At 36.1% G+C, this 10,878-nt stretch overlaps 2 protein-coding genes across 2 annotated transcripts; one reads left to right on the forward strand and one right to left on the reverse strand.

Moving 5' to 3' along the window:
* The first annotated feature begins 4,002 nt into the window (after window positions 1–4,002).
* LOC137718071 (B3 domain-containing protein Os01g0234100-like) lies at window positions 4,003–7,265 on the forward strand. Its single transcript, XM_068457585.1, has 7 exons — window positions 4,003–4,266; window positions 4,346–4,435; window positions 4,932–4,966; window positions 5,072–5,234; window positions 5,353–5,559; window positions 5,764–5,854; window positions 5,989–7,265. The coding sequence occupies exons 1-7, from the start codon at window positions 4,129–4,131 to the stop codon at window positions 6,768–6,770; spliced, it is 1,506 nt and encodes a 501-aa protein (XP_068313686.1). The 5' UTR covers window positions 4,003–4,128; the 3' UTR covers window positions 6,771–7,265.
* A 1,151-nt stretch (window positions 7,266–8,416) lies between these two features.
* Window positions 8,417–9,534, reverse strand: LOC137728861 (uncharacterized). The gene is made up of 2 exons (XM_068467650.1): window positions 9,018–9,534; window positions 8,417–8,814 (listed from the first exon to the last, which is right to left on the reverse strand). The coding sequence occupies exons 1-2, from the start codon at window positions 9,522–9,524 to the stop codon at window positions 8,770–8,772; spliced, it is 552 nt and encodes a 183-aa protein (XP_068323751.1). The 5' UTR covers window positions 9,525–9,534; the 3' UTR covers window positions 8,417–8,769.
* Between the last annotated feature and the right edge of the window lie 1,344 nt (window positions 9,535–10,878).

The raw sequence follows: 10,878 nt of genomic DNA on the forward strand, positions 1-10,878 counted from the left end.
TTTATTTGTGTTGCATTATGTCTAGGTTAATTGTCTAATTAGTTTTGCGTGCTGACTTCCAGCTATGTAGGCACACAAATTAAGACAACCTACATGAGCTGACTGAGACCTTTCTGATGGTAGTCATTTTCTGGCCATTAATCTGCCTAGATTTCTTTTGCAGTCGACAAGTGTCATTGGGACAAGTTGGCTAATGAAAGATTAGAGTTCCTTGGGTATATTTGTTCCCTAGAGTTTTATTTTGTTCTTGGGGGTTTAGAACTTAGTTTTAGAGAGAGAAAGTTGCCTTAAAGGCTTTAAGCTTGCATCTTTTCCATTTATGAAGCCCTAACTGCCAAACCTTCCTCATGCATTAAACACCCAATCATTGTCTATTAGCATTGCATTGCTTTAAGGTTTTGCATTAAAGTCTTGGTCTGGTTTTAAGCTTTAAATTCGGTTTTAGACCAAGCTTTGGATTCAATTAGATTTTTCCTTCAACTATTTGACTGGAGAATCTGACTGGTCAGTTGAATCCAGATTTCATGTGCATGTCATAAAATCATATCACATCATTGATCGTGTTGACCTCGATGCCACAAGGTGATGAGCTCAAGAGGAGCTACCACTTCATGAAGACCAAATGAGTCCATCTCATGTAAGGCAAAGTTGCACGAAGGTAAAATTGCTTCATAGATAGGGTTCTAGGAATTAAGCTTGTGTGATCTTTGTATGAATATTTGTTTACACTAGTGGATTGGACTCAGTGGAGAGTCCCTAGTTTTTTAACCCAGAGGTGGGTTTTTTTTTTTTCCGACCAAAAATATCTTGTGCTCAAGTTATTGTTATTATGTCACACATCTCAAATATATCTGTTGAACATTTAAATGGTATGTGCTCACAATCCTGCCCACTTGACACATTAATAACTTGTAATGAACTGCAGCCTTGTTGACTATGATAGTTTGTGGAATAGAAATTGGTAATTGAATCTTCAATTTATTGACTAACAAATCTATCTTAGTTGACTAACGGGCTTGACTAGTCAGTCCAGCGGATTATAATTTTTATTTACAGGATATTTCACCTGGTACCAATTTCACATTCATCATTGACCTATGCCTAATTAATACAAATATATCATTGATTAGGTAAATATATATATATATATATATATATATATATATATATATGTTAGTGATATATGGCTTAATAGTAGAGTTTTTATTGATTTTTGACTAAAATACCGTTTATTTAAATTATGAAAATAAATATTCAAACTTGAGTGCATAAAGGAAAGTACAATGCCCTACACAACTTGAGTTAGTCCAAATTGACTCAATTCTGAACAAATGATATTATTTGCACTAAGAGAGTGCTGGGTTGGGCTAAGACTCGCAATGGATTAGTAATAAAGTGGTTCAAATTCGCATTTGGCGAAAATCAAACCTAAGACCTCTTACTTACAAATGAAAAATAATAACACTAGATCATAGTACTAAGTGACATATTGACTTGATTTGATCATAAAAGATGATATTGAGCAAATTCGTTAGACTTGAGATTTAAAATACTCATAATTTTGAAAATAAAGAAAAACAACAATTCAACTTAACATAAAGGGCAAAGCTTGATGATTATCCTTGAAAGTTGAAACAAGCCAAGATTGTATGGAGCAATACATAGACGAGCTTTTACGCTTAGAGGTAATTAATATTTAAAATATTGATATCAGTAGAAATATTGATAAGCAAATTTGAGGAAATATCGATAGACTTGACCTTGTTGGAAAAACACTTCTTGGTGAAGGTTTGGCTAGGTTTGGAATAAGAGACTAGTGCGATAACGAAGGTTGGTGATTCCAAATACATGACGAGGTTGAGAGGAAAAAACCATTGAAAATGATGAAATGTCTAAGGAAGTAAAAAACTTGAAGTCTGGAAAAATCTTAAACTTTAGAAGTACTTAGAAGCAAAGGCAAAGTTAAAACCCACTAGTTTTTCCTTTTATATCATCGTGTCGTTAGAGTTTTATGGGTTAGTGGAACAAATTTCAGGTACAACAGTCGTTAATGGTGCTAAAGCATAGTTCTGAAGGGGGGAATCAAAAGGTTTAAACACAATTAAAGCGGGCGTGCTAACGGTTTAATCATGTTTAAAGAGGGCATTGTTTGGACCAAAATTAAACACTGGTCTTACATCGCGGCCTAATACGATCTCGAAACCGTTGAATGCTTAATGGGTGTTTAATTTGAAGCTTGTGAACAATAACCAAACCAATTTTTAAATATGATTGTGACGTGGTAGCTATGAGTGTTAAACCTACAGACTAGGGGGAATTTGCAGAAGGGTTTTGCATGGGAAAAACTCTTTTCAATGGAAAAACCCCGTAAATTCAAGAAGATCAAGTGTGAACTCACCCCTTACTGAGCAAGTTACTTCAACCACTTGATGTGAGGAGAGATGTATCAGAGACGGAATGCTTAATTCACAAGAAAATAAGCTTTATAAAAGCCACATAAGAACAAAAAGAAATGACACTCAACTCAACTCTAAAAACAGACTCTGAATAGCTCTATCACTTTCTTCGCATTCCTTTTATAGCCAAAGTCACCACCTTTGTATTTTTAGCTCTGCTGCATTCAACCCAACAAGCAACTAACTTTGTCTAACCAGGTTGAAACTATGTCCGAACTTTTATATTTGTGCTTTACTATATCAATTATTGCTTTTACATACTTTGTACTGTCATTTTCAATTCATTTCTAATTTTTTGCTGCGAGTTTCCATTCCAAGTTATCACTTAATATCTTTCATATTTACTTTACTTTTTCTATTGTTTAAGAAATTTTGATGAATCAATTTCCTTCATTGCTTTTAATTTATCTTAAAATTGGCATTTGACATAAATCAAAAGTCCTTGGCTCCAAGGCAAAGAAAAGAACATTTTATGGACTTAACCCTTCCATAAACAGTCCCTTGATTAAGGAAGTCTAAGTAACTTATGGCGTAAGAAATCAAATCATCCACAACCAAGTAACCACAAAGGCACCTTTCAAAGCTAACATCTAATTCACCATGCACGCAGGGGGAGTTGTGTGAGGTGCGCATTCTAGGCCGAAAAGAACCATTCTTGCAGAGTTGCTGAACCATTTAGTGGATTGAGAACCGTTTCGAAATTGAAAGGAGAAGGGAGAAACTGAGGCTGTTTCTGTTCTAGGTATTTTGGGTAGTGAGGTTTTGGCAAAAGGTTTGTGAATTTGCCTTGCTGTACTAGCTGAGAACTAAGGATCTGAGTTGGGGTTCTTTTATAGAATCTGTAGAGCCCAAGTCCGAGTGTGGGATTTGTGCGGAAGCTTAGGAGAGATTTAGAGATAAATATAAGAAGAGAGCAAATAAGACAGAGGAGATTGGTAAATTGGAGTGTTTGGTTACAAGTGGAATATCATATTCTTAACTGAAATAGCTATAAAAGGTTAATTTTGTCATTTCAAAAATTATTGTACGCAGATAACGGCATAAAACTAACAGAACTCTGATGAAATAAGTTTTGTGAAGTGATTTTAAAACGTCATGTGGTGTTGGTGATATGTTCAAAATCTGAGGGGTTTTGTAAAAGCAAAAAAAACTTTTAAAGGTGTATGTGTAATTAAACTCATTTTTTTTTTTAATAGAGGTAGAAGTGTCTAACATATGTTAGTCTCGTTTGTATAATGCTAGGGATTAAATTTGCAAATCAAATGATATGTCACCAGTATGAAATAAACACGTTTATAAACACTTAACTAATAATTCAATTATCAACAATCATATCGTTGAATTTAAAAATTTAATCTTCTTAAAATTATCCTTAAAAAATAAATATACGATAAACGTATCTTTTTTTAAACAAAAAAATAACGGTGAAAGCTCACTCCCTCTCACAAACATATCACAACAAAAATGAAAAACCCAAAAAGTTAAATTAATAAAAAAAGAAAAAACGATTTTTTATGATTTTATTTTTTGAAAAAAGGAGAAGGAAAGGAGGAAGGAGGGAGGAGGGGAGGAGGCTGGAAGTCAGCCTCATGGTATCTGGCTGGTTTGGGTTTGTTCAAACCAGAAAATGATTCAGGTATAAACACAAACACCTACCCGGCGTTATTTCACCATGGCTCGGAATGTTAAGAACGCCAAGCCCCAAACACCGCTGTCGAAGGAGGACGGCCACCTGACTCCGCCTCCATTGCCCAAACCCAGGCTCCGCCCCAAGCCCGCCACCAACCCCAAACCTTCTTCTCTCCCCACGGTCTCTCTCTCTCTCTATGTGTGTGTGTGTTTTTTTTTCCATTGAAATTGATGTGGGTTTTTGGTGCATTGTGGAATAGGGGAAGTTGAAGAAGCCAGGGAAGCCAAAAGAGCAAGAAGTGGAGTATTCCATGCCTATGAAGGAGCTTTCTAATACCCAAATTACAAAGGTATGACTCCCCCCTTTTTATTTTTTTTCGAAACTTAAATTAAACCTTTGGATTTCTTAATTTTGATACTTCTGTTCACAAAATTTGTGGATTAGTTTGTGATTTGGCATCATGGGGTAGGCTTAAGATTGAAAAATCGTTTCTTTTTCGTGCTTCACCTGTTTTTCGATACAATGTACTTTCCACACTAACATATAGAATGGATTAGCCATTTAAATTACACAAATTCATTGAAAAATCGTTTCTTTTTCGTGCCTCACCTTTTTTTCGAGCATATAGAGGCTTTGATTGATCAGAAAGTTAATAGGAGTAGTGTGTGAGAAGGCAATGTTGTTATAGATTAGCAGAATTGGTGCAATGCATTTAGTTCATATGTTTCTTCTTTTGCGATTGCATTTGACTGTCTTGATTTGTAACCTCTTGTATCATGAATGAATTTGTTGTATGGATGAAATGGCATTGTTCCTGAAAGCTTTTAAAAATTCTTGAACAGCAGATGTTGAGTCATGCAGGGAAGTCCCTGGCCATTAGGTCAGTGAAAGATCTTGTACAGTTTTTGTGTATTTTTTTTTCCCTCTTTGTTTGTATTTGTATATTTGATTCATGACAATGCTGTCTTTCTGAATTTTTTAAAAGCAATACGCAGTATGATTTTCCAGTTGATGGATCACCCTCACGAGGTCAAGCAAAGTCATCTGCTGTCATTCGAGCGCAGGAAGTTCGATCAAAACTAGAACCTCAATTCCCCAGCTTTGTGAAATCACTGGTCAGATCACACGTGGCTAGTTGTTTTTGGATGGTAAATTCTGTTACAGTAGATGAAAGCGAAAACATTAGTTATAACAGAAGTTGTGTATACATGTTAACATCCTTGTCGTTTTCTGCCCTATATTTTGTTTATGTATTCTGTGTAATAGGGGCTTCCTTCGCTGTTCTGCAAATCACACTTACCAGATAAAGATATTACAATGACTTTGGAAGATGAAAGTGGTAGACAGTATCAGTCGAAATACATTGCATGCAAGACCGGACTAAGCGCTGGTTGGAGGCAGTTTGCTGCTTCGCACAATTTGCTCGAGGGAGATGTTTTGGCCTTCCAATTAGTTGAACCTACAAAATTTAAGGTAATGTTTCAAATCTTTTATACCCAAAGTCACAAGAGCATTATAGGCTGCTACATTTAGTGCACGACTAAGTTGGTCTATCTCTTGATTCAATTGCCTTAAACCTATCCTTGGGACCAACACTGTTGCTTTATTTGAACTTCCACCTTGTCGTGTCATGAAGGAAGTTTCCTATGTATAATCCTATCTTCCCACGTCTTGTAGGTTTACATAATAAGGTCAAATGGTTTGGCTGAAGTTGATGGGGATCTTGGCCTTCCAAATTTGGATAATAATACAAAACAAAAGGATGCAGGCAAGTTCATCAATCTCTCTGTTTGTTTCTTCCTAGCATCATGCATTTATGATATTACTTTTTTAGGAAATCATGCTATATTTACATGTGCATACATTGATGTTTCTACCATTTCTCTTGGATGTTGCACTCAGATAAAGATAATGCAGAAACGAGCACTACGCCTTGTAATGACTCTACCAAGAAATGTGCAGCAACAAGCACTATGCCTTGGAATGACTCTAATAGGAAACGCGCACATTCTCCTCAATTAGTAGTTCCAAAGAAGAAAAAGATTGGTTTGCTGCAAGTCAAACAATCTGAAACCGATAGTGAGGAGGTTGGTTCTGAAGTTTCAGAAGATCTCAAGTCACCTGCTGCAACTCTTCAATTTGAGGACATCCGAAGTTATGAGAATTTCAACATTCTAGTAGATGGGTTGTTTCTAGATCCTGAGTTCCCCGAAGATGTACGAAGAAAGTACTACAAGCTCTGTCGCAGCCAGAAAGCATTTCTTCATGAAAATGTTATCAAGGGCATGAATCATAATTTGATTATAGGAGCCATATCTGAAACCGTAAATATTGCTGATTCCATTAAAGCTTGCAAGGTCACTGCGCTTCGAGATGATTTTATGTCTTGGGACAAGTATTTAACGGCCTTTGAGTTGTTGGGCATGAATGTTGGATTTTTACGTGAACGGGTATGTCGGCTTGCAAACCTTGCCGACGACTCGGAAGCTGCCATGGAGGCAAAGATGTATAAAGAAGCTAGAATTGAGCGATCTCAGGCAGGAATAGGGATAAGAAATATCGAGCTGAGGCTGGAGGAACTGATGGAGGCGTGCGATGAATTTGGTGCTGCCATTGAGAGCCTGAGATCGAAAGCTGAAATCAACAAGCTCAGGTTCCAGGAAGAGGTTACTGCTCCTTGGTAAATATGCTATTGTGAATATAAATTGCACTTCCTTTTTTGTGTTCATTTCAATGTACTTATTTCTAGTTTATATCTGTGCCCCAAAAGATGGCTGATTCTGCTTTGTATGGTGGTGGTAAACGACTAGCAACTTTAGCTACATCATATAAGATAGGTACATATCCTCAATGAGGAGAAAGAGATTCATCACAATATGCATTTTTGACTTGGATTTGGGATATAATTGTGTTTAGAGGAGTACTAGGATTAGTCTCCATGTGGTGCGTAGCTGATTTTGATCGTTCCTGCTTTGTGGATCTCACGAGCACGCCAAGATAAGCTCGACTGATTTTGGTATTTCCTGTATGTTTCTTTAGGAAGTATTTATCAACCAAAAGAAGTCGGAGTAGAAAGTGTATTTTCATTTCATCTAGATAGTCTTACATATGACTTTGTATTAGTGGCTCACGACGCTGCAGTGATAATAAACACTTTTCATGTAAGTCCTTCTGAGTAGGGATAGGTGCAAGCTTTAATGCCTTCGCTTCGGTCTATTCCTGCAGTGGAGGATCTTTGAGATTTTGACTATGAATCTTGTAACCCCTTCTGGTTTGTCCACTCCTTTAGTGCTTTTGCATGTGACACTCTCCAGATCTGTCGATACGAGATTATATGTATACGTAAGGTTCGATAGCCGTGGCTTGGCTGTCACATTTATAGCACTCTGCCTGTTACTGTGTTGCACCTATCCAATCTGCGCTAAAACCTCTCCATTCATCCAAACCTTCAACTTTTGTTGACTAACTTTAATAAGTTAAAAAGCTGATTGATAACTATTTTGTTTCAGTTTTCAACTATGTTTTTTCAAATAAAACTGAAAACAAGGCTTAACTTCGTTATAATTCCATTGCCACGATTAATTACGACAATGGTCCTTGAGTTTGTACCCTTATTTTACTTTGGTCATTCAATTCAATTTTAGACAAGTACGTAAGTTAGATTTTTTTTCTTTTTGAAATGATTGTTAATAAATAAAATATTCAAAGTTTTTTAAAACATAATGTAAAGTTTGTTAAAACATAATGTTGTTGGAGATAAAAAGTTAAGAAGACTGGTTAAAGTAATTTTTCGACATTGTTCATATGCTAAACTAGCAAAAATTTAACAAATTCGGTGGAAATGCTCTTAGCCAATTACGATGCGATAAAATTGTCGAAACCAATGAAAGATATGACACACTGAGCGAAAGTGGGACACCAAGTACCATAGATTTTGAATACTAAATTGAAGCGTTAAAGTAAAACTCGAGTACAAATTCAAGGACACTGTCATGATTAAGGGACGAAGTACAGTTTGAGAAAATAGAAAGTGCAAAAATCATTTCTCCATAATTATACTTTGTTGCCTAAGTTCTGGAAAGATGGAGGGTTGATCCAAGAGTACTGCTAAATTGCAAGTAGTCATCTACCACAGCGGTGGAGATAAGTTTGGTGAGTGTTATCCTTGCACTACAGTGTGAATTGGAACATCGGTTCCTTAATTTAATAAATTTATCGTTTGACACCAAATTTAAAAAAAAGTAAAAAAATAAAAAAATAAAAAAAAAAAAAAACTGAGTACAGCTTAATTACTTGGAAGACAATTACGATGGTTTGGTAACAATAATACTTCAAAATGTTCAAACAAATTAAGGTGTCGGAGTGACATTTGATTGCATACAGGTTCTTCCACTGCAAACATTTTTGTACAATGAAGAGCCAAAAATACCAAACCCCAATCCAGATAAACTAAACAGATATAAACTTTGAAATTAAAGTACACCAGAAATATTGGAGAGCCCTAATTAAAACCGACCACTCACTAACAGAAACCACCACCTCTCCAACTTTAACCAAAAAACCAGCGGTCAAAATACAAGAGTAACAATATTCATCCTCCTTAATTTCTCTAAGCCTCCAAATGGTAAAAAAATATGGAAATTCAAAAAGTACTCCCCACAGGGCCACACCTCTACAAATTCATCACCACACGTCTCTCCAACTTGACCCTCCTTCATTCAACACCTCCTGCAACAAAAAATAATACCACCACCATGTCATGTAAAGCTCAAGTCTTTTTTCTTCGACAAAACGATATTCTAAACTATTGGAGCTCATTGATCTAACCCAATGTCATCGGCCAACTAACCTAACCCACGTTTGCTATATTAAACTCAAAATTAAAAACGAATTGGGTGTAATTAATTTTATCTAGTTTAATATTTTCTCACCTGTGAAGTCTTATTATTAACATGATGCTGAGCTTCCTCATGAACCACCGCAAGTTCAGACCTTCTGCCATCTCCATCACTCTTCTCAGCTTTCTTGGAAACAATGTGGGACCTACTCTTCCTTCCCAGGAGCCCCTTCCACCTTGTTGACGACGAACCCTTCGGCGGCCTGGATGACGAAACTTCATCGTCATGATCCTCCCCATGAAGCAGCTCATCTCTGAGAGTGGTGGTGCTTCTCCGCGTCTGGCTGCTGCAGCCGTCCTTGAAGGGCAGCAGCCTGCCCTTGGAGAAGAGCTCGTCAGCGCTCATCATGGAGTAGTTGGAAACAGAGAACTCAAAATCGGAGGAGACAGCAGGCGGAGCAGCCGCCACCTCTCTCCGGATTTCATGGTGGATGGCATCTGCAAAGTCATTGGAGAAGGAGATTCTTGGGCTCATTGGAGGAGGAGGAAGAGGAGCAAACTTATGCTCTGATGGGTTGTACATGTCTAAGCAGGCTGCCATCAGATTTCAAAACAACCCTTGGTAAATACAATTCAAAAACATAACATGTATAGGTGTGTATTTATATCTAATATATGTGGTGATTTTTTATGAATTCAGAATTATTATTATTTTCAGAAAATACAGTGCACATTTTTATGCATGCATTCCTGATGTGATGGGTTTTGTCATGACATGATAAATTGGGGGCATTGAATGGTGACCAATTAAATCTTGAGGGGCGAGTACGGTCTCCAATATTTTCACTGCTTTCCTTGGATATGGGTGAAGCTGCCAAGAAGCACACCGTTCACTCTTTTTTCATTAAAACTTGATAAAAAAAATTAAAAAACTAAAAAGTTATGAAAAAAGTAATTTGAGGTGTGAATATAATCACGTTTTTCCTTTTTATTTCAGTACCTTGGAATTGGGTGAAAAGAATCATATGATTCATATCAAACCCTAGTTTCACGAAGATTAAATTAGTATGTTAATACAGTACTAATCAAAATTTACTACACGATGTAATCTCATAATATTGGATGTGTTCATGCTTATGTATATATAATATATGAATATTACTAAAATACTATATCTCATGAAGATTCTAAGAAAATTTCCTTCGAGTTAAACAATTAAATAGATTAGTTTATGTGATGGACCACATCAAATGTACAAAGTACATGTACAAATTGTACAGGCTGATCAGAAGGTGATCAAAATTTTGAAGGGTGGAAGATTTTAAACAGTAAAAAAAGAGGGATAATGATATGCTGCACTCTGGTGTAGGTTAACTGTATGAGCCTTGTTAGGCTATCTCTAATCGAGGGCTAGCCAAAGAACTTGTTTTAGCCCTCTAGCCCTCCAAGATATTAATATTTTAATGAATATGGCCATATTTGCCTCCATCTCCAACCGAGGGCCAAAGGGCCATAGGGCTCGTTTTAGCATTGTCACAAAAAATCGTCTCCAACCGAGGGCCAAACATAATTTATTACTTAAAAAACTACAACTTAAATTTAAATCCAACGGCTAAGTGACGTCAGCTAGCCGTTGGATTTGAACCAAATTTAGTAAAATAGAAGTTATACGAAAAAAAATATGAACCAAATTTTGTAAAATAGAAGTTATAGGAAAAAAAATATGAAACAATTTTGTAAAATAGAAGTTATAGAAAAATAAAAAGAAAAAAAAAGCTTTAAATTCATAATAAAAAATAAAAAATAAAAAATGATTACAACGGCTAACTGACTAAGCTAGCCGTTGTATTCAAAATTTTCATACCATTCATGTTGGTTATAACCGACATCATTGCAATTAATCAAAATTATTCATGTGTAGTCGTTACTATTCGTGTCGGTTATAACCGACACTA

This window comes from Pyrus communis, chromosome 1 (genome assembly GCF_963583255.1).
Source record: "Pyrus communis chromosome 1, drPyrComm1.1, whole genome shotgun sequence".
Classification (NCBI taxonomy): domain Eukaryota; kingdom Viridiplantae; phylum Streptophyta; class Magnoliopsida; order Rosales; family Rosaceae; genus Pyrus; species Pyrus communis.

What these genes read in the sequence shown, in the direction of transcription:
- LOC137718071 (XM_068457585.1), top strand. Translation starts at nt 4,129, where the DNA reads ATGGCTCGGAATGTTAAGAACGCCAAGCCCCAAACACCGCTGTCGAAG. An exon ending in GGGAAGTCCCTGGCCATTAG is followed by an intron (nt 4,967 to 5,071) that starts GTCAGTGAAAGA and finishes ATTTTTTAAAAG; the next exon opens with CAATACGCAGTATGATTTTC. An exon ending in TTGAACCTACAAAATTTAAG is followed by an intron (nt 5,560 to 5,763) that starts GTAATGTTTCAA and finishes CACGTCTTGTAG; the next exon opens with GTTTACATAATAAGGTCAAA.
- LOC137728861 (XM_068467650.1), bottom strand. Translation starts at nt 9,524, where the DNA reads ATGGCAGCCTGCTTAGACATGTACAACCCATCAGAGCATAAGTTTGCT. An exon ending in TTAATAATAAGACTTCACAG is followed by an intron (nt 8,815 to 9,017) that starts GTGAGAAAATAT and finishes TTTTTGTTGCAG; the next exon opens with GAGGTGTTGAATGAAGGAGG.